This window comes from Oncorhynchus nerka, linkage group LG15 (assembly GCF_034236695.1).
Source record: "Oncorhynchus nerka isolate Pitt River linkage group LG15, Oner_Uvic_2.0, whole genome shotgun sequence".
Classification (NCBI taxonomy): domain Eukaryota; kingdom Metazoa; phylum Chordata; class Actinopteri; order Salmoniformes; family Salmonidae; genus Oncorhynchus; species Oncorhynchus nerka.
Genome location: NC_088410.1, coordinates 48,849,012 through 48,872,780, shown reverse-complemented (window position 1 = coordinate 48,872,780; position 23,769 = coordinate 48,849,012). Strand labels below are relative to the sequence as shown.

The following is a 23,769-nucleotide window of genomic DNA, read 5'->3' as shown; positions in this document are numbered from 1 at the left end:
TTACAGGCTCAAAATGGCAAGAAACAAAGAACTTTCTTCTGAAACTTGTCAGTCTAAATGAAGGCTATTCCATGCGATAAATTGCCATGAAACTGAAGATCTTGAACAATGCTGTGTACTACTCCCTTCACAGAACAGCGCAAACTGGCTCTAACCAGAATAGAAAGAGGAGTGGGAGGCCCTGGTGCACAACTGAGGACAAGTACATTAGAGTGTCTAGTTTGAGAAACAGACGCCTCACAATTTTTCAACTGGCAGCTTCATTAAATAGTTCCCGCAAAACACCCGTTTCAATGTCAACAGTGAAGAGGCGACTCCGAGATGCTGGCCTTCTAGGCAGAGTTCCTCTGTCCAGTGTCTGTGTTCTTTTGCCCATCTTCACCTTTTCTTTTTATTGGCCAGTCTGAGATATGTCTTTTTCTTTGCAACTCTGCCTTTGACATCAAAGTGCCCCTCTGTTCGCTTGTCCTGCATGCTTGTTTTAACATGGTCCACAGCCAGTTTCCTAAGCTGCAGGGAGGTGTTCAGGCACTCCAAATCCCCCACCAGGTCTTCAGCCATTACAAGGCCGAGCACAGTGCTCCCTTTTAGAAATGTTCCATGAAGACCATTAATTAGCCTTAGGTGGAAGTGTCAGATGAGCTGTGTGATGTCATTTCTTCAAGGGCTGTCAGCACTGACTCATACTGGCTGAGAACTGAGTGGATGGCAGAGGTGCGAACATTCCACCTGGTGGGAGAGAGAGGTTTCAAACGAGGTGAAACCATGCTTTGATTTTGCGATTTCCTGGAAAATCACCTTGAACTTGCCAGATTGATTAAAGAAGCCCCCCAATCCAGGCACCAGACCCACTGAATGTCTTACTAGTGGAGAGGCTACACAGGCAGCTGGCGTAACTAAGTTCATGCAGTGTGGACCACAGTGACAATACATAGCCAGCGGTTGTTCTTTCCTTAAAATGGCTTGCACCCCCTGCAATCGTCCAGCCATGTTTGCGGCATCGTCATATGTTTGTCCTTGAAGTTGGAACAGAGGAAGGCCTAGACGCATCATCACATCACAATGCCATCTTGGCTATATTTTTCCCTGTCGTTGAAGACACTTCGTAGAGTCCCAGGAATTCTTTCTTTGGTTGTAGATCTGCATCTACTGGGTATATATATCCTGGGTACCATCAACGCCCCGAAAAGCCTGACCTTGCCACGAAAAGTACTTCACAACCCCAACAATCTTCATAAGATTTCTCCTCGCTTGTTGCTGCTGTCTTTCAAGCTCATGTGAAAGTTGCACATTAACAGGCTTTGGCTCCTGAATCTGAGTCATCACAGGTCATTTGTGACACTGGCTGTCTTCATGCTCACTAAACTTCTCCAGTGCCTTCTTCCAATTTTAAAAGCCAATCTGGACAAAAGCTGAATTTGCTTCTGATGGAAGCTTAGACTTTTGTGTTGCTAAGTATTTAGCACAATAGAAACAGAGGACCCACTTTTAAGTATAATCAGCCAAGTATAATCTTTGAAACTTTTTCTCCTGAAAGTAGTGTCCCATTTAAAAGGGTTTGACTAGTTATGACATTCAAATATGGCTGATTTGGACAAGGTCCAAGCTCCTCCCATATCTCTCTCTCTCTCTCTCTCTCTCTCTCTCTCTCTCTCTCTCTCTCTCTCAAACCCACTCTCCCTGCTTGATTGTGTATCTGAAATACACATGAGAAGTCATACTTAGAGGAATATCTCAGCTTAAATTAACATTAGGATTACATTGTTGTGATGTCATTATTCGGTCTTAACCATCAATATTCGCTCCTTTTCTCACTCACCTGCTCTCCCTGCCCTGTCGGCATCCTCATGCTCTCTCTCTCATCTTTACTCTGAACGCACCAGAATGAATATGAAATAAATATTATCAGTAAACAAGTGGTGTGTCTTGCAATGATGTTCAGGAATGGATTACTCACCATTTCTGATCTGAATGGCAATGATTATTATATCAAGAAAGTGCTTGCACTTTAATCAAACACAGTATACTATACGAATATGCAATAAATGAACGATACTAATGTCTACATAAATTACACATGTAGCATAACAAAAATGATTGACACTTTACTCAGACTTAACGTGGGCTTTCTGACAAGCACGATTGTTGGTCGCTGGGTCAATGTGTGGCTAATTAACATTCCAGGTAACTTAGCTATAATAGCTACTGTTAGTGATGGTTGGCTGTCGTAGCATAGCAATTTATTTATTTATTTAAATTGGGTGCGGGGGGTCATTTTGAGCATATTTGAATATTGGGGGGGATGTCCCCCCCAATATATATATATAATTATGGCATTGTAAATAAGAATTTGTTCTTAACTGACTCGCCTAGTTAAGTAAAGGTTAAATCCATATTTTTTTGTGCTATTTTTTATGTGTTTTGTTTGGTAAATTGTTTTGTAAATATTCATTCACATTTGTGGTGCCACTAAATAATCAGAACAAGCTGTAACTGGACTGTAGCATACTCCCTTCACAGAACAGAGCACAGAGCAAACTGGCTCTAACCAGAATAGAAAGAGGAGTGGGAGGCCCCGGTGCACAACTGTAACCACAATGTCACAAATCATTTGTATCTACCTTCCCAATTACCTTTAGAGTTTGGGATTTACAAATGTGAGAATATCTAATAATAATAATAATCGCTTTGTAAATAAGGATGCATTATGAAATGAAAAGGACATGCGCAAGAGACGATGGTAATATTTTTCCTTTTAGATACTATAATAGGTCATTTTTATTTATCTTAGAATAAAAACCTTAGTATAACAACAGTTATAGAGACTATGGTGGCCTGTTTGAAACATGTAGGTTATACAGACTCAGTCAGGGAGAGGTTGAAAATGTCAGTGAAGGCACTTGCCAGTTGGTCTGCGCATGCTTTGAGTACACGTCCTGGTAATCGGTATGGCCCCGGTACTTTGTGAATGTTTACCTGTTTAAAGGTCTTGCTCGCAGCAGCAACAGAGAGCGTGATCACACAGTCGTCCGGAACAGCTGGTGCTCTCATGCATTCTTCAGTGTTGCTTGCCTGGGAGCGAGCATAAAAGGCATTTAGCCCGTCTGGTAGGCTCTCGTCACTGGGCAGCTTGCGGTTGGTTTCCCTTTGTAGTCTGTAATAGTTTTCAAGCCCTGCCACATCCGATGAGCATCAGAGCTGGTATAGTAGGATTCAATCTTAGTCCTTTATTGACACTTTGCCTGTTTAATGGTTCGTCTGAGGGCATAGCGGGATTTCTTAGAAGCATCTGGATTAGTGTCCCGCTCCTAGAAAGCGGCAGCTCCAGCCTTTAGCTCAGTGCCGATGTTGCCTGTAATCCATGGTTTCTGGTTGGGAAATGTACGTACTGTCACTATGGGGACGATGTCTTCGATGCACTTATCGAGGTGTAATACTCCTCAATGCCATTGGATGAATCCTGGAACATATTCCAGTCTGTGCTAGCAAAACAGTCCTGTAGCGTAGCATCTGCGCCATCTTACCACTTCCGTATTGAGCGAGTCACTGATAACTTCCTGCTTTAGGTTTTACTTGTACGCCAAATCAGGAGGATAGAATTATGGTGAGATTTGCCAAATGGAGAGCGAGGGAGAGCTTTTGTATGCGTCTTTGTGTGTGGAGTAAAGGTGGTCTAGAGGTTTTTTTCCTCTGGTTGCACATGTGACATGCTGGTAGAAATGAGGTAAAACAGATTTAAGTTTGCCTGCATTAAAGTCCCAGACCACTAGGAGCAGCGCTTTTGGATGAGCATTTTCTTGTTGGCTTATGGCCATAAATACAGCTGTCATCAAGGCAAACTGTGGCTACTTTGAAGAATCTAAAATATAAATATATTTTGAATCGTTTAACACTTTTTTGGTTACTACATGATTCCACATGTGTTATTCCATATTTTTTGTCTTCACTATTATTCTCCAATGTGGTACTGTATAACATAATTGAAATACTCTAAGTGAAGTTAAAGACTTTCTGAAGAGATGCCTATACCAGTATGGTAATATTGAACTCCTCTGAGGCCAGGAATTTCCCCTGAGTGGACTCGTCCTCCATGACCACAGCCAGGTTGACCAGGTCATCTCCCATCAGAGACTCACACTGGTGATGAATGGCCTTAGCTGGAGGGAGGGAGAGAGATAGGGAGAAAGAGAGGGGGGAACAAATGCATGAATACATGAGGTAGGTTCAACAGAATGGTATGGTGTCCCTGAAATGTTCTATATCAACAAGGAAAATTAAAACTTTTACAGTAGGTGGTACAGATTATAGGTCAAGAAATATAGCACATATAATGCCATCAGTGCAGAGGGAGATACAGTATCTTCAGGGTGCTAGACATTTGAAATGATGCGACAATATTAACGTCGCATCATTTCAATAACAACCATAGTCTGTCCCACAGTAGGGTAAACAAGAAAGTTCAAGTCAACAAAGCATGCAGGAGTCATAAGACAAATAGCAAAATGCACAATAAAAAAATAAAAAAGAATGACTTGGGACTAGCCATTGTATGTTGAGTCACTCACCCCAACAGTGCCTGTGTGCTCGAGGCGAGTGAAAGCTCGGTAGAGAGGGGGGAGTGTGGTGGGGGTACTTGTACCAGACAGGGCAGACGGTGAACAGATCGCCAGGTGAAATCCAAGCAGCAGTGCAGCGGAAGCAGGTGTCACACCCACTTGGGAGAAGCTTTATTTCTGGAGGCAGATTTCGTGGGAACATTGATGAACCCCATAAAGTGCTCTTCAATGGCAACACCATTGTATTGCACACACAGTGTATGATACATAATACCACTGACAGCTGTTCAGTATGGTTTATATCTGGCGTGCAAGTCCATGACGACAGCAAATGATTTTACTAAATTAATCTTCTCAATTCCCTCTATGGTTTTATTTTTGATACTCTTGCTAAGATAACAGTCACTTATTTCCTGATTTTCAAACTTTCTCAAATGTTCACTCGTTACAGGGTCAAATTGTGCCATTAACTCCACTTGCCAGTGATTTACCTCAAGTGCCATTAACTCTTGGTTGATTGCGTCAATGTTTGTGCATGTTTTCAATCTTTCCGCAAGGTGTCGCCAACTCTCCATGTTTTGTAAATGCTCAGTATAACGCTCATGTGCTTTGAAATTGGTCCCGATATTCTTCCAGTAACAAAAACCATCACTGCTCAAATAAGTCACCTTTTCCCCCCAAAATGCGACAACAAAAACAAAAAGCTGCATCAGCTCTACTTGAACACAGAAACCATGTCTGTGCGAAAAAAGTGGGTCCCCACTTTGAGGGAATACAATATCTCTGATCTGTTTTGGTCCCTTTTTGACAAGATCACACCTATGTTTGTCAGACAGCACCTCCGGCCACAGTGCCTCAGGCTTCTAAATACCTAACCCTGGGATAGAGTTGTATTTTTCAGTGGGACAATTACACTCATTTTAATGCCAAAGACTCAACAGAATGTTTTTCCAAGAGGTGTTAAGTGTTCCTGAGGAGACTAGTCTGTCCTGATTTAAATTGGCTTGAAAGTGTGAGACAAGGTATGGATATGGCTGTCCGGCAATGATTCCTAACCACATTTACTGAGCTTAAGCAATTTTGAGAAAAACAATGGACAAAAGTATGTGGACACCCCTTCAAATTAGTTGATTCGTCTATTCCAGCCTCCACCGTTGCTGACAGGTGTATAAAATCGAGCACACAGCCATGCAATGTCCATAGACAAACGTGGCCTTACTGAAGCGCTCAGTGATTTTCAACTTGACATCGTCATAGCATGCCACCTTTCCAACAAGTCAGTTAGTTACATTTCTGCACTGCTGGAACTGCCTCGGTCAACTGTAAGTACTGTTATTGTGAAGTGGAAACATCTAGAAGCAACAATGGCCCAGCCACAAGGTGGTAGGCCACAAAAGCTCACAGAACGGGAAGGCTGAGTGCTGAAGCAAGTAGCTCGTAAAAATCGTGCACAAAGCGAGGGCCAGACATAAATGATCGGTGTGAAAGAACTTGACTGGCCTGCACAGATCCCTGACCTCAACCCCATCGAAAACCTTAGGGATGAATTGTAACGCCGACTGCGAGCCAGGCCTAATCGCCCAACATCAGTGCCCAACCTCCATAATGGTCTTGTGGCTGAATGAAAGCAAGTTCCCACAGCAATATTCCAGCATCTAGTGGAAAGCCTTCCCAGAAGAGTGGAGGCTATTATGGCAGCAAAGGGGGGGACCAACTCCATATTAATGCTCATGATTTTGGAATGAGATGTTCAATGAGCAGTTGTCCACATACAGTACTTTTGGTCATGTAGTGTATGTTGCCCTAAGATTTGGACAGAGTTGGTAGTATCTTATTCAAAATTATTTATTGCTGTAATTTAGGGCCGGTGTTATGGGTGGACGGGCAACCATACCTCGTTGCCCGCCCAAATAAAATATTTAAATATTGATAATTTATTTGACGAGACGCTCGCCGACAGAAAGACACATCAATCTCATTTAAAGCATCCGAGTGAGCGAAATAGCACCCCTGTCACGACTTCTGCCGAAGTCGTTGCCTCTCCTTGTTCGGGCGGTGCTCGGCGTTCGACGTCACCGGTCTTCTAGCCATCATTGATCCTTTTTTCATTTTCCATTGGTTTTGTCTTGTCTTCCCACACACCTGTTTTCAATCCCATTCATTACCTGTTGTGTATTTAACCCTCTGTTTCCCCTCATGTCTTTGTCAGAGATTGATTTGTTGTCTGTGTAGTGTGCTTGTTTGTATAGGTGCGCGGCGGGTTTTCGTACCCATGTTTTGTTTATTTATTTATTGTTATGGAGCATACTCGTGGAACTTTATTAAAAGACTCCATATTTAAACTCCATTTTTACTCTCCTGCGCCTGACTTCCCTGCCACCTATTACACCTATGCGTGACAGAATCTCTGACCCTAAATATATGAAGTCAGCAGGAGAATACACTATACCCATGGACCTGGAGGAACGCGTTCAGGAACAAGCGAGGGAGCTTGACTGTATCAGCTCCGTCATGGAGCACATTGTCCAGAAAATGGATCGCTGGGAGAGACAGGGAGTTTCTCCAGCGCCACCACCACCACAACCGGAATCTCCCGTGAACGTTTTTTCCTCTCCGGAATCGAGGATCCATTTATCCCTACCTACGGGATACAATGGAGATACTGCCGGCTGCCAGGGTTTCCTCCTCAAGCTAAACTTATATCTAGCCACGGCCTCCCCAGTACCATCTGACCGTGAGAAGAGTTACGCCCTCGTCTCATGCCTCACCGGGAGAGCCCTGGAATGGGCCAGCGCTGTGTGTAGAAGGGAGGATGCGGCGTTGGACCATTTTGAGGAGTTCACCCGCCAATTCCGGATAGTATTCGATCACCCACCTGAAGGCAAAGCAGCGGGTGAGCTTCTCTATCATCTGAGGCAGGAGACGAGGAGTGCACAGGATTTTGCTTTGGAGTTTAGGACCTTGGCTGCCGGTGCTGGATGGAGCGACAGGGCCCTGATCGACCATTACCGATGTAGTCTACGCGAGGATGTCTGTCGGGAGCTGGCCTGTAGAGACACCACCCTCACCTTCGACCAGCTGGTGGACATGTCCATTAAGCTGGACAACATGCTGGCTGCTCGTGGACGTCTAGATCGGGGTCTGGTTGTTCCATCCTCGCGCACCCTCTCTCCCGAAGCTATGGAATTGGGATGGTGCGCAGGGAGACCGGAGGGGGTTCCCGCTTGAGCACCATTCATGGTCGCAGAGGGCAACCTCTACCCGTTCCTCAACGGCCATGGTCGCACCTGTCGGTGGATTTTTTGACTGATCTTCCACCTTCACAGGGTTACACCACGATCCTGGTCGTTGTGGGTCGGTTTTCAAAGTCCTGTCGTCTCCTCCCTTTGCCCGGTCTCCCAACGGCCTTACAAACTGCAGAGGCCCTGTTTACACACGTTTTCCGGCACTATGGGGTGCCTGAGGATATAGTGTCTGATCGGGGTCCCCAGTTCACATCAAGGGTCTGGAAGGCGTTTATGGAGCGTCTGGGGATCTCGGTTAGTCTTACCTCAGGTTTTCACCCCGAGAGTAATGGGCAGGTGGAGAGAGTTAACCAGGATGTGGGTAGGTTTCTGCGGTCTTATTGCCAGGATCGGCCGGGGGAGTGGGCGAAGTTCGTGCCCTGGGCAGAGATGGCTCAGAACTCGCTACGTCACTCCTCCACTAACCTTACTCCCTTTCAATGTGTATTAGGGTATCAGCCGGTTCTGGCTCCTTGGCATCAGAGCCAGACCGAGGCCCCTGCGGTGGACAATTGGTTTCGGCACGCTGAGGAAACCTGGGAGGCAGCCCACGTCCACCTTCAGCGTGCCATAAGGCGCCAGAAAATTGGCGCAGACCGTCGCCGCAGTGAGGCCCCAGTGTTCGCACCAGGGGACAGGGTCTGGCTCTCGACCCGAAACCTGCCCCTTCGCCTGCTCTGCCGGAAGCTGGGTCCGCGGTTTGTGGGGCCGTTTAAAGTCCTGAGGAGAGTGAAGGAGGTATGTTATAGGTTACAACTACCCACTCATTACCGTATTAATCCCTCGTTCCATGTGTCTCTCCTCAGGCCGATGGTGGCTGGCCCGCTCCAGGAGGCTGAAGTGCGTGATGTTCCTCCGCCTCCTCTAGACATCGAGGGGGTTCCGGCGTACTCTGTTCGATCCATTTTGGATTCGAGACGTCGGGCGAGGGGCCTTCAGTACCTCGTGGACTGGGAGGGGTAAAGGGCCGGAGGTGAGATGCTGGGTTCCGGTGGAGGACGTGTTAGATCCTTCCATGTTATCAGAATTCCACCGCCTCCATCCGGATCGCCCTGCACCTCGCCCTCCGGGTCGTCCCCGAGGCCGGTGTCGACGCGCAGCTGGAGCCGCGCGTCAGGGGGGGGTACTGTCACGACTTCTACCGAAGTCGTTGCCTCTCCTTGTTCGGGCGGTGCTCGGCGTTCGACGTCACTGGTCTTCTAGCCATCATTGATCCTTTTTTCATTTTCCATTGGTTTTGTCTTGTCTTCCCACACACCTGTTTTCAATCCCATTCATTACCTGTTGTGTATTTAACCCTCTGTTTCCCCTCATGTCTTTGTCAGAGATTGATTTGTTGTCTGTGTAGTGTGCTTGTTTGTATAGGTGCGCGGCGGGTTTTCGTACCCATGTTTTGTTTGTACATTTATTGTTATGGAGCATACTCGTGGAACTTTATTAAAAGACTCTATATTTAAACTCCATTTTTACTCTCCTGCGCCTGACTTCCCTGCCACCTATTACACCTATGCGTGACAACCCCTCTGTCTCACTACATGTAGACCATGTATCTGATACTGTCTGGACCAAAAGAGTATGGCATGTCATACTATTTCTGTCCAGACAGCGTCAGATACATGGGCTACATATACTGCCCTACCAAGCAAAAAGGCAGTAACTGTTCATTTGGTAGAAAATGAGTTAATGTCATATTTGCTACATTAAATACATGCTTAATCATGTGGACAAGTATCTTGCCTCTATTGTATTGTGTTTTGGAGAAAATGGGGGTCATGTTAGCAGTTACTGCTACTTGTGAAACCAAGGTAAATAAAAGCCATTTTTCTCAGTTCCACACTATGAGCAATTACTTCCTTTTTGCTTGGTAGGGCAGTATAGAGGGGCGCTGCTTCGCTCACTCAGATACTTTCTCCTGCGATATAGTTTCAGTAGAGAAGAGGCAAAGCGAGAGGGCTTACTCGCCAAAATCTGTCCAGTATAAACCAAATGCGTTTCTATAGGAATAATATACAGACCTAAGCTTGTCTCCTGCCTTTCTGCCTCTGGGACAAAGAATCCCATTGTCAGGGCGGAGACATGAGCATCTCGTCATTACATACGGACCTCTAGTTTCCACCTCTTGCGAATTGGAAAGTTGGCATTGTTAGGATGCTGGATTGCCCTAAAGTAAATTCATGTTTTGTATAACATTGTATAATTACTCCTGTCCAGGGTCAAAAATCTGATATCAACTTTGGAGAGGACAATTACATGAAATTTTCTAAAGAGCAATTCCTGAGGGGGACGTGCGATCTCATCTAAAATAATCTCTGAGAACCATCACAAAGTTGGTCCTCAGTATTGAATTTATCTTTTTATTGGACTTTTTCTGATACATTTATATAGTCATTAAATATGTGCCACTGGCCTGAGTCTACTACAATAGCTTTACAAGAACAAAAAGTGAAAAAACTACTTAAATTAAATGAATAACCCAAATAAATCAACTCCAATATCCTTAAAAAAATATGTATTTATTGTTCAGTCAGTGTCTCAACTCTTCAAACAACAGCTATGGACAAGTATGTCACACAAAGTATGCCATTTAAAAATTTTAAAAACATAAAATAAATCATTAAGTGTACTGTCATGTACTAAAAACTGAAAACTACGAAACAAAATAACAAATATAATATTATACACCAGGGGTTCTCAAACAGGGGTCCCTGGTGTAATTGCAAGGAGTCTGTGAAATAAAAAAGTGTAATGAACGTATTCAATAACACAAGGTTTCCAGTAACTTTACATATAATATAGATGGGGTGGGGGTCCCTGAGGACTGCTCAAAACCTTGCCCCAAAATATGCAGGGGTTCCAGTACCCAAAAAAGGTTGAGAACCACTGTTATACACACTACTGAACTAATGAACAAAATAACTGAACATATGTTTGTGGGTTTCAATAGATCCAACAAATTGCTGGCAGATATTTTCCCTCTTGAGACTGTCCAGCCTGTCTTTATGTACATTACAGACAACTACGCCGTTCATTCTCTCTTGGCTCATGCTAGCGCGTAGCCAAGTCTTCAACCTGCGGATTGCACTGAAAGTCCTCTCAGCATCACATGAAGACACCTGCACCACAAACAACATTCTGATCAGCAACTCAACTTGGTCAAACAACCCCAGCACCTCCACTGGAAGACTCCTGACGACCTCTGCTGCCTCTCCACTGCTGCTACAGGGGTATTTGTTGCGAAAGAGAGGCAACTGCACTGAAAGAGAATCTATGTTACATTTACATTTACATTTAAGTCATTTAGCAGACGCTCTTATCCAGAGCGACTTACAAATTGGTGCGTTCACCTTAAGACATCCAGTGGAACAGCCACTTTATACAATAGTGCATCTAAATCTTTTAAGGGGGGAGGGGGTGAGAAGGATTACTTTATCCTATCCTAGGTATTCCTGAAAGAGGTGGGGTTTCAGGTGTCTCCGGAAGGTGGTGATTGACTCCGCTGTCCTGGCGTCGTGAGGGAGTTTGTTCCACCATTGGGGGGCCAGAGCAGCGAACAGTTTTGACTGGGCTGCGCGGGAACTGTACTTCCTCAGTGGTAGGGAGGCGAGCAGGCCAGAGGTGGATGAACGCAGTGCCCTTGTTTGGGTGTAGGGCCTGATCAGAGCCTGGAGGTACTGAGGTGCCGTTCCCCTCACAGCTCCGTAGGCAAGCACCATGGTCTTGTAGTGGATGCGAGCTTCAACTGGAAGCCAGTGGAGAGAGCGGAGGAGCGGGGTGACGTGAGAGAACTTGGGAAGGTTGAACACCAGACGGGCTGCGGCGTTCTGGATGAGTTGTAGGGGTTTAATGGCACAGGCAGGGAGCCCAGCCAACAGCGAGTTGCAGTAATCCAGACGGGAGATGACAAGTGCCTGGATTAGGACCTGCGCTGCTTCCTGTGTGAGGCAGGGTCGTACTCTGCGGATGTTGTAGAGCATGAACCTACAAGAACGGGCCACCGCCTTGATGTTAGTTGAGAACGACAGGGTGTTGTCCAGGATCACGCCAAGGTTCTTAGCGCTCTGGGAGGAGGACACAATGGAGTTGTCAACCGTGATGGCGAGATCATGGAACGGGCAGTCCTTCCCCGGGAGGAAGAGCAGCTCCGTCTTGCCGAGGTTCAGCTTGAGGTGGTGATCCGTCATCCACACTGATATGTCTGCCAGACATGCAGAGATGCGATTCGCCACCTGGTCATCAGAAGGGGGAAGGAGAAGATTAATTGTGTGTCGTCTGCATAGCAATGATAGGAGAGACCATGTGAGGTTATGACAGAGCCAAGTGACTTGGTGTATAGCGAGAATAGGAGAGGGCCTAGAACAGAGCCCTGGGGGACGCCAGTGGTGAGAGCGCGTGGTGAGGAGACAGATTCTCGCCACGCCACCTGGTAGGAGCGACCTGTCAGGTAGGACGCAATCCAAGCGTGGGCCGCGCCGGAGATGCCCAACTCGGAGAGGGTGGAGAGGAGGATCTGATGGTTCACAGTATCGAAGGCAGCCGATAGGTCTAGAAGGATGAGAGCAGAGGAGAGAGAGTTAGCTTTAGCAGTGCGGAGGGCCTCCGTGATACAGAGAAGAGCAGTCTCAGTTGAATGACTAGTCTTGAAACCTGACTGATTTGGATCAAGAAGGTCATTCTGAGAGAGATAGCGGGAGAGCTGGCCAAGGACGGCACGTTCAAGAGTTTTGGAGAGAAAAGAAAGAAGGGATACTGGTCTGTAGTTGTTGACATCGGAGGGATCGAGTGTAGGTTTTTTTCAGAAGGGGTGCAACTCTCGCTCTCTTGAAGACAGAAGGGACGTAGCCAGCGGTCAGGGATGAGTTGATGAGCGAGGTGAGGTAAGGGAGAAGGTCTCCGGAAATGGTCTGGAGAAGAGAGGAGGGAATAGGGTCAAGCGGGCAGGTTGTTGGGCGGCCGGCCGTCACAAGACGCGAGATTTCATCTGGAGAGAGAGGGGAGAAAGAGGTCAGAGCACAGGGTAGGGCAGTGTGAGCAGAACCAGCGGTGTCGTTTGACTTAGCAAACGAGGATCGGATGTCGTCGACCTTCTTTTCAAAATGGTTGACGAAGTCATCTGCAGAGAGGGAGGAGGGGGGGGAGGGGGAGGAGGATTCAGGAGGGAGGAGAAGGTGGCAAAGAGCTTCCTAGGGTTAGAGGCAGATGCTTTGTTGAGATGAGATGTTCAACTCAGGGTACTGATCGAGAGACTCATCCAACTCCCCTGTGAGAAGCGCTCTTTCCAACTTTTGCAGGACGTTTAGACTAGTCCTGGTCAAAATGGTCGCCAAACTGAACCTCCACACCGTCCAAAACCTTAAAAAATCCTGCCCTATTGTGATCCACTGCTTTGTCAGCAAATCGTCCTGAGTGTGTCTCAATGGATTCAATGGAGTCAATCAATGTTGTTGCTTTCTCATACAGTGCAAGGTAGCTTTCGTCATTTCTCTTGCGCCTACGAGATGACTGCACACAGTCGACTGCAGCCTGCAGGGGCAAGTGTGAGGCCCAACACAGTCTTGCCTTTGCTGAAGTGCTCAAATAAGCCACTGGCAGTTGAAGCTGTCTTGGATGCAGTTTTTGCCATCTCCTCTAGGCTGTTTTAGTACCCACTCATACTGCCCTAGCACAGTTCTAATAGCAGTATTCCGCACAGTCCACCTTGTTGGACATAGGGGTTTCAGGGTGGTCAGATGTGTATCTTCGGACATGGCAATTGATTCAAACATGCTCTTCAACTTTCCTGACTGGACATAGAGGACACCTAACTGATGGACCCAAGTAAGGGAATCCCGGATCAGTGGAGAGGCTGAGCAGCCAGCCTGTGTAATCAGATTTACACAGTGTGCTCCACAATGGACATAGAGGGCTAATGGCTGCTGCCTCCTCACAATTGCCTGTGCACCTGTGTATTTTCCTGCCATGTTTGAGGCACCATCGTAACTCTGCCCACGTAAGCCAGACATGGGCAAATTGAGCCTCAACAACCCACCAGTTGCCACTTTCGCAATGCCCTCGCCTGTTGTCTCTGACACCCTGTAAAGCCCAATAACCTCCTCGTGAGGGACAAGGTTATGGTCAACATAACGCAGGCAGACACTCTTCTGTTCAGCACCAGAGACATATTGAGTACCATCAACAATTACTGAAAATTGTACAATCGGAAGAGACCTAATCTCAGCTGTGATGCCTCGAATGACTGTATTGGCCATGATGTTCATCATTTCATTCTGTGCTGTGGGGCCTGCGTACATTGTGGTACGGTCTGTTAACCACTTCAGTAAAATGGGATCATCCTCTTCTGCCCTGTGTTTAAAAAGCTGGTATAAATTCCCACTGTCATCCGTGTGGCCTCTAAAGGCGTGTCCCTGTCTTGCTACATGCAGCACCGAACGAACAATTTTCATCAAGCAAGTGGATCAAACCATTGTGAGGCAAAGGGGCGGGGGAATGCAAACTTTTGAAACTTAAAAATGCGCTATTAAGTGTCTGTAATCAGCACAAGTGCTTTCATTGCGTATTCTTAATATTATTGAAATTGTATAGTTATGTTTACAATGATATATTGGGGGGGGACAGATCATATTTCCCCGTCCCCTCTGGGATTTCAGCGTATGCTATTGTCTCCATAAAAATGTGCAAATGCAAATAATCAGAACTGGCACACAGACCGGTAGAAATTGTAGAATATATTGTAAGCTTCCCCAAACTTGAAACTCATGAGCAGCCTATGGTCTTACACCCTGATGAAGACAGCTTGGCTGTCGAAACGTTGGTAATTCAATTTTTGCATCTGAGCTCCTTTCAAGTTTTCTACTCTGCTAGCCAGCACCTCGCCTAAATAGGTGTGCATTTCTTTTCTTCTAGATTAGCCTATGGTCTTTACCAGAGGGGCAACTTTGGTTTTTAGAAGTAACTATATATTTTTTATTAATCCAGTCAGATACACACTCCAAACCGCCTACCTGACCGCTCGGAAGCGTCGCATTATCCTAAAGCATACCGTTGCCTCATTGTCATTGTCATGCCTTTTTATGTCTCTATTTGGTTTGGTCAGGGTGTGATTTGGGTGGGCATTCAATGTTCTGTTTTCTATGTTTTCGTATTTCTATGTTTTGGCCGGGTATGGTTCTCAATCAGGGACAGCTGTCTATCGTTGTCTCTGATTGGGAATCATACTTAGGCAGCCTTTTTCCCTTTTGTCATTGTAGGAAGTTGTCTTTGTTAGGGGCACTATAGCCCTTTGTAAGCTTCGTTTTTGTAATTTCTTGTTTTGTTGGCGACATTTGACTAAATAAAAGAAAATGTACGCTCACAACGCTGCACCTTGGTCTTCCTTGAACGACGGCCGTGACACTCATTTTGTATCACATTCCAATGATAAAACTAGGGGGTTTCAAAAATGATTCTTTCAACTGATTCGTTCTGGCGGCGGGTCTGCAGTAATTGTTGCCAAATGTGCTTCCACCAAATATTAACTCTGGTGTGTGATGACCATACGCAAGGCATGTTATTATTATTCTTTTAGAAAATGTGGAGCAGGTTGTGTAGATCTGTAGGAAAAACAACTAATTTAATACCTTATTTAGATAAAATTTTAAGGCAGCAAAAATATGACAACTGTGCAAGGGGTATGTAGATTTTCAGTAGGCACTGTAGGCCTATCAAGATACCTTATCACTGTTTATCAAGTCCTTCCGTTTCAACCTTTTTTTCTTTATGTGACTATGTTTTTCTCATATTTAGATTTTTTCCATGTTACAAATATAATTTACAACTTTGGTCCACTGTCTCAATGTTTTTCATCTCACAGCAAGTTTCTAGTGAGTGGGCAATCCTTGTTTTTAAATAGGTCTGGAGACAGGAAAACACAAACTGAGGTTGCGTTGTAGTATGGGTTTATTTTTTGATTTTCCCAGTATTATATTTAACGTGTGATAAAATATTATAATTTCGCCACATTTTCTCCAGTAAATTGATGGCAAGATACTGTGAGGATATTTGAGTTAGAAACAAATAACAAATAATGTTTTTCAACCATCTACAGAAGGCCTAGCTATGCACTATAGTTTTGGGGTTATTTAGCCAGGAGCGTACACAGGAAGTATCCAAATACTGACTAGCTGATGTGGTTATGGTAAAAAAAAAGTGTTTAAAAAATATTTATTACATATGACTGTATTAAAATACCTGTGTTGTAGAAATACTAAGAAGATATTGAGGGAATGAGGATGTGGTTTCAATTATTGAAAATAAATCTGTCTATAAGTGATCTACAATACAGGACAAAGATGACGACTTCAACTTGTAAGCTTTGTCACTCAGAATTTATTTATCTGCTTTGTATACAGATTTGTATAAAAAGTGGTTTCATTTGATAAAAACTAAATTCAATAGACTTGAAACAAACTGAAAACAAACTAAATGAAACAAACTCCAGAAACCTTAACTTGTTCACAGGCCAATGTCAATTGACTAATTATAAACCTCATTTTACGTAAAGTCATAAGTGACTATTCAAGTAGTGATTACCAATCATACATAAAAAATAAAAAATAAATTAATCTATATCATAAACATCAAACAACATAGAAAGTTATTATGAGAACGAAAGAAATACATGTTTTAGTAAAAAAAATACATAAATATAAATAATATATATAATACTTAAGTTGTACATGAAATTCCTACCTTAAATACAATTATATTTATTAGCACCACCTGAATCATTGCAAAATGACTAAGCTGACTTCACAGAGATCATTCTGTAGCCTACAATCTTTGCAGAGTTGTTTTTGAGGACTAGAGTAGCCTGCAACATTTTTTTCCCCACCATCCTCGGAATGAAACTGAAGCTCCTCTCCATAGTGCACCCTGGCTTGAACAGTTGAATCCTGCAAGATAGGAAGGCATTTTTACGTTAGGTATTTGTCTGAATGACGCAACATACGAACTGACAAGACTGGTTATTCATGTGAAGGTTAGGGGAATGGGGATTAAAGGGGTAGTTCACCCTGTAAGCAGTCTATGGACAAGATAAGACACTGGCAGCAATCCAGGCTTTGGTTTTGTTTACCTATCTTTCCATGTCAATAGACCGCTTACAGGATAAGGAAAACAATATGTATTTTTGTCATTTGAGTGAACTGTCCCTTTGAATCTAGTGAAGTTCATCTACTGCGTAACATCTCATAATGAACGTGTTGAAGTGCAAAGAGTTTACAGAATGTGGTTTTGCCTCTAAATCTTGGAAAGTTCCCCTGTGGATATCACTCACATTGCCATGGCTCATATTGCCATGGCACCAAGTAACCAGCATAGTTACAGCCTTTCTATAAGAGTTTAAATTGTTTCTCCAAATGATCTTATACTGGCGTATAGTGCCATGGAAGTTTATACATTGTTACGTTCTGTCCTTGACTAACCATACAAATATTTAAGGACTTATACCGTACGACAATGCCACTCCTTGTGTTTACACATGCTTTTGCCAATACCTCAATGGAATCCACATCTTTGTTGTTGTTAGCAGTTGCCAACACTGCCTTCCGTCACTCCTTATGTAAGAAATGAGACGCCAAAGAAGGAAACACATTCAACCCGAAAAGAACATGTCCTTACCTTGAGTGCATTTCCCCCTCGATCAAACCAGAGCCAGTCACGGTTAGTAGGCCGCTCACAGGTACAGAGAAGGTGTTGCAGAAGACTACGAGGGCAGTGTGCTCCTTGTGTAGCATGACGGAGTCTTCATCTGCAATCTAAAGAATAAAAAGGTTAAAGCTATGTCCTTCGTCTGCACACATAGTACACAGGATGTTATCGACCCATTTGTTTAGGTATAAAACAAGTAATGGACCTATTTCACATAGCACATCACTGTCTAAACATAGCTATATTGTTGAGTCTAGGACATAATTGCGCTGAGTGTTGATGCAAGATGTGTAACGGACGTTCAAAAACCCCGTGTGAAGTTAATTTGGTGTGTAGAGACGTTCTGAAGAGATGCCTGTACCTGTATGGAGAGTTGAGGGCTGGTGACGTTGAACTCCTCTGAGGCCAAGACTCTCTCCTGAGTGAACTCGTCCTCCATGACCACAGCCAGGTTGACCAAGTCATCTCCCATCAGAGACTCATACTGGGCATGGTCGATCAGGTGATGAATGACCTTAGCTGGAGGGAGGGCGAGGGAGAAAGAGTGAGGGGGGAACAAATGAGTGAATACATGAGGTAGGTTCAACAAAATGGTATGGTGTCCCTGAAATGTTCCATATATGACCAAAGACAGAATTTGAAGGGAAAGTACTACTTTTAAGTGGTATAGAAGGTATGTCAAGAAATACAACACATTTCATTTCATATATCTGTATGGAGGGAGTACAGTATCTTTAGGGTGCTAACCATATGACATTATGCGCTCATTTTAACGTTATCGATGCGTTAAGGTTCCTACCTTCATACGGCGCTATCCGGACGATGTTGTGGACCTCCCAGAAGGTGCCCGAGGGACTACGGTTGTACTTCTTGGTCTGAGCGTTGACATGCTCCCTCAGCACCTTGGGGATGCTGTCCGTGTTGGTGACCATGACTGTGAAGGTTATGTTTTCCCCAGCCACAGGCACTTTAAGGAGGCTCAGAGACACTGAGAGGCCCCGGGTTGACCCTAATGAGACACATATGAATGGCACATTAAATGAAGCGTATTATGTCAATGACTCAAAGAAGTGTAAGATGTCAATTACTCAATTAAATGTATGATGTCAATGAAATTTGTGGACAGATGGAATACAGACAGAACCATATAGAAGATCAAGTAATCAACACTCACCTCGCTTATGTGTTGATTCTCCTGAAAATGCTAGAGAGAAAAACAAAACATTGTTAGACATTTGGAAATAGGAATAGGAATTTGCTCTGTCGCAGCCGGCCGTGACCAAGAGGTCCGTGGGGCGACGCACAATTGGCCTAGCGTCGTCCGGGTTAGGGAGGGTTTGGCCGGTAGGGATATCCTTGTCTCATCGCACACTAGCGACTCCTTCCGGGTTGGATGCACTCTGTTAAAGAAGCTGTGCGGCTTGGTTGGGTTGTGTTTCGGAGGACGCATGGCTTTCGACCTTCGTCTCTCCTGAGCCCGTACGGGAGTTGTAGCGATGAGACAAGATAGTAACTACTAACAATTGGATACCACGAAATTATGGAGAAAAGGGGGTAAAAATATATATAGATATATTTTAAATGTGGAAAAAGTGAAGTGGTCTGAATACTTTCCGAATGCACTGTATTTATATATGTATATACGTGTGTGTGTGTGTGTATGGTGTGTCTTCATAGTCTATAAATAGTTTATTAACGCTTATTCACGATAGTTACTACAAAGTCTTACCGATTTGATATTAGCATTTGATTCATGGCATCATTTCCTGTTCGACTCACCTTTGGTGGGTTTGTAGTTCCCTGTGATGTTCTGGGGCCTTGGTGAGCCTATGGTCTGGGTGACGATGAGGGAACCAACTCTCTCTGTGTCTGTGCTGGAACTCAGCACCTGGCCCTGCTTCACAATGACCGTGTGGACGTCAGCATTCACCTCAGCATACACAAAGGGGATGTCGTAGACCAGGTCCACACGCCGGTCTCTGATAGCCTTCACTGGGGCTGGGCCACAGCAGAAGATTCCTAGGAGGGGGAAATATATGGTGGAGCTTTAGAACTAGAAGCAATAGTAGCCATACTCTTTGATTGATTCCAGTCTGGATGACATAGAATGTGTCATAAAAATAATATAAACAGGTAATAGACATATATATATAAAAAAAATTGTCTGGTTATCAGTGTCGGTGGCTTGTGACTGTGACAAGTGCAGTGTCTGAATATCATAAAAAACTAAAATAAGTTTTTTGTTATTTATGAATGGACTTTCAGTTTTATTTAATCTAACTTGTATTATGGAGTTTCTATTTAGTCTGTTTCGACTCTGACCTCCGCTCCTCTCCTGCGGGGTTGGATCCAAAACCTGCCATCCGTCAAATCCTGCACCCAGGTCTGGCCGGGTCATCCAACACTCCACCCATACATGGAAATTCCTGAAATGGAGGACAAAAAAGCAAATTTTAATACCAAAGACTGATTGATTTTTACATGCAATTACTTACATGTTACTTAAAATACTTCTTGCTATCATATAATCTACTTTCATATTATTTCATCGACAAATAATATTTAATATTCACGGCGTGGTAATGCTGTAGACTAGATATCTGCTTACCATATGCTGTCTTTACTGTGAGGTAGTTTCTTGCCCGTCTCAGAGTAAAACTCCTCGATGACCAGGTTGCCGTTGGTGTCATGGGCTGAGTTGAAGTTGGTGATGACACGGGATGGAATACCAAGAGCTCTCATGACTAGGAAGAGATAGAAATACAAGGATGAAGAATTTGACCAATGATTTTCTAACTCTTTATATTCCTAACATAAATTAGACACTCTTGTTCAAATATTCCATTACGATGGTGCCATGATGAACTTATACAGAAATTCAGCTGGGAGTGATATTATTCCATATGCATTGATAAAACATTTTTACAATACATACATTTCCAACATATTCATTACCTGTGCACATCACAGCAGCAAACACCCAGCACTGGCCGTACATCACTGGGCTGAACTTGGACTTGGCCCACTGTCTCAAAATATCCGCACTTCCTGTCCACTTGGAGGGGTTCACCCCGTTCTTGAAATCGCCCAACCAGTTCCCTCTCAGGACTCCTCGGTCGTCCTCGCAGTTGATCTGACAGAGAATGACACAATTATCTACCCAATGTTCCCTCTAGGGCCAACCATGTTTATTCTGTAACCATTTATTTGACATTTCTTAAATACCTTGTAACAAGGTACTTACATGGGATTTTTTTCTAGTCCAAAAATGTAAGTACAAAGTACCATTTATTCAATTCAGAGTGAAATCATTTAAGAAAGGTTAACATAGTAAGATGAAACAATATATTTTTAATGGCCTTATCACGTAACCTCACTATAACCCTCATTACTTGAACTGAAATATAAACACATTGCGTGAGTGTATTATCAGTATTATAGACTGCCAGACATTTCAAGCCAGGACCTGTTTTGTGAGCTCCAGAGCTCCTGAGCTCTTATTCTAATTTCCACACATAAAGCATGAGAGATTAATTTACTATCTGAGGGATCTGAGGAATTGTCACTCACCATGGCAGACACCACCCTACTGAGGTAGACAGGATCGGAGTGGCCTAGGTAGTCCTTCTGCAAGTTCCTGCCGTACTGCGGGCTGACCTGGAGCAGCTTCAGACAAATATCCAGAATCTCTGGCTCGTACTGCATAGAGAGAAACAAAATGGAATATTTATTTATTTACTTTTTTCATCTATGTTATACATTTTTCGTTTCTGTAATTATTTTGTCAACTTATGTCATTATTTATTCATTTGTGGAATAGATTTTTCATTTATTCCTTTATTTATCTTTAGTCATGTATGTTGTCATGTCCATCCTTTTTGTAGATGTCTCTGGGAAATGCGGTAATTGACTGTGAATGGTATCGTAAAATGTCTTGAAGCTGGTCAGGAGATGCTCACCTGATCGAACGACCAAGGTCTTGATTCAAGGTTTTTAGGGGTCCCCATGTACAATAAACCAGAGTCATTATTTACATATTCCTCTCTCTGGTCTTCGAAGGGAATGTACACTGCGTCCTCTGGAGGGAGAACACTTTGATTACTTTAACATCAAACATGTTTGTGTCTTATATAATTCGTACTTACTTTGAGAATGGATCGATGTAGAAATGTGCCAATATGAACCCTTACCTCTCCACCGCAAAAACAGAGGTTTTGCGGATTTTGAGGATTCAAAATAGCTGCCATGCATCACCAACGTTATCACACTTAGTAAAGCACTTTTGATGAAAGGCACTGCATTAATGCAGTGTACCATTATCATGTCCAGAAATCTTATTATCCTATCTAACCAAGATTAAAGTTTGCATTAGACTCAAGGACAATCTGTGTTGGGATACATTCCATTTCATTTTGTGTCTTGAATCAGAATTCCTATTCACTTCTATATTGCTATGAAGCGAAATGGACTTGACCCCAAACCCGGCTACAATCAATACATTTAATCATAGGAGCGGGTTTAAGTCGTTCTGTAGATTAACTCACCGTGGCACCAGGGGTTGCAAAGGAGAACAAAGTCTCCCACCACGTAGCCCTTCTGACCGTGCTGTGTGAGCACGTGGAGCTGAACACTGTAGCGCCCTATGGACGAAGAGGCAGGGCTGGATATGTACAGAGAGGGAGAGTTGGGGTTCAGGCCTTTGGGGGTGAAGTAGGCACTCCATCGGGAGGGGGATCCCTGCTTGGAGAAGGTGACGGGGAACTCTGCGTACAGCCGACCTGTTGGGAAAAAGGAATGAATATGGGTCAGATAACGCTATGCTCACCACCACTATTGTCTCCTTAATCCTCACGAATGGGTATACTTAAGCTTTCTACAGAGTTAAATACATCATCCATGCTCTGACAAATGTCCTAACCAATTATTGACAAAACAAATATGACTTGAACAGTATGCATCGCAGTGTACCTAGGAGGATTCTGAACATCAGGGTGTCGGTGTGTGGGTTGAAGGCTCGTCCCTTCAGGATCAGGGTGATTTTGAAGGGTGCTCCTCTCCGCACCACCAGGGTTTTAGAGCTGAACCCCTGGGTGTAGTGGCTCTCGTGGTTGCCCTGAAGTTCCAGGTTGACATATTGGATTCTCAATTCTGGAGGGAAAGAAACACACTGGGCGTTTGTCAATGGAATACTGAAGACTTTAATGTGAGTCAAATGCAGAGATCGGAAACTACATCAAAATGCGGAAATACCAAGATGTTCCTTTTTGCTATTCAATAAGATATCTAATCTGAAGTCAATTTTGCTTAGCAGTGCTAATAACACATTTAACAATTCCATCTAGAAAAAGAAGGATTTTTCTTCTTTTTTTAAAACAGATAATCAAATCATTCAGTTGTGATAAAATCATTCAGATTTAAACTAGCATAATTTCAAGCATTATTAAAGCATACTGATTCAATTGTGGTGTCAAGAAATCACGGGTGTGCAGTGTTGAATTGCCTCGAAAGTGTTATTGCGGATGGACCATATGACCACACGACTACAGTTTGACAGCTGAGTAAATCGGAGTTGTGATATAACCCACCAAAGAATCATACCACTAAACTTGTAAATGTCACAGGACAACAAATTGAGTAGTCTAAAAAATAGTCATAAGACATAGCCTAACGATAAGCATATCAAAAGCAGTATCTCACCTTCCATCTGTGTGTGCTCCGGTTCGAAAGGCTCACTGTTTTAGTGATATGGGGAACACTTTCCATCTCTACCTATTTAAACAGTCTCCTCTGCCCCACCCACTGGAGTGTCTGAATAATTACTGTACTGGATGTTTGCAAGCGGATTAACTGGTTTCGCCTATGATCACTGACAGGTTTTTAATCTGAATTTAACCTTTATGTGATCGCCTAGGGAAAGAGTTGTACAATAGTCAAGGACATAGGTGTGTTCGTGCGCAGATGTCTTACCAACGTGCATGTTTAGAATGTGAGTGACTAACAGGACCAACCCACTCAAAGGTACAGTACATCCCAGATAGCAAGATATGTCCCCTGCATGCTATTTTACGCTGGCACAATGCCCAAGGCTATACATTCGAGTTAGCCACTTAAGACATGATTTGCATTTCTGGCTGGTAGCCCCCATTCAGAGGGCCCACTATAAGCCCTTGGCAGACCACTTTTGCATCTCTGGTATTAAGCCTCCGCTCAGAGGACAGCTATTTAGCCATTTAGCCATGAATTAA

At 43.9% G+C, this 23,769-nt stretch overlaps 1 protein-coding gene across 1 annotated transcript; it reads right to left on the bottom strand.

Moving 5' to 3' along the window:
* Positions 1–16,173: 16,173 nt before the first annotated feature.
* On the bottom strand, positions 16,174–23,303 carry tgm5l (transglutaminase 5, like). Its single transcript, XM_029684120.2, has 14 exons — positions 23,222–23,303; positions 22,493–22,672; positions 22,069–22,302; positions 21,484–21,602; positions 21,095–21,223; positions 20,480–20,657; positions 20,133–20,268; positions 19,847–19,950; positions 19,304–19,543; positions 18,699–18,728; positions 18,324–18,533; positions 17,886–18,043; positions 17,495–17,631; positions 16,174–16,767 (listed from the first exon to the last, which is right to left on the bottom strand). Exons 1-14 carry the CDS (start codon positions 23,226–23,228, stop codon positions 16,614–16,616), a joined length of 2,016 nt encoding a protein of 671 aa, XP_029539980.1. The 5' UTR covers positions 23,229–23,303; the 3' UTR covers positions 16,174–16,613.
* Between the last annotated feature and the right edge of the window lie 466 nt (positions 23,304–23,769).

Excerpts from the sequence above, each read along its gene's own strand:
- tgm5l (XM_029684120.2), bottom strand. Across the intron at positions 21,224-21,483 it reads GACCTTGGTCGTTCGATCAG|TACGAGCCAGAGATTCTGGA; the intron begins GTGAGCATCTCC and ends CTCTCTATGCAG. Across the intron at positions 18,534-18,698 it reads AGAATCAACACATAAGCGAG|GGTCAACCCGGGGCCTCTCA; the intron begins GTGAGTGTTGAT and ends GTGTCTCATTAG.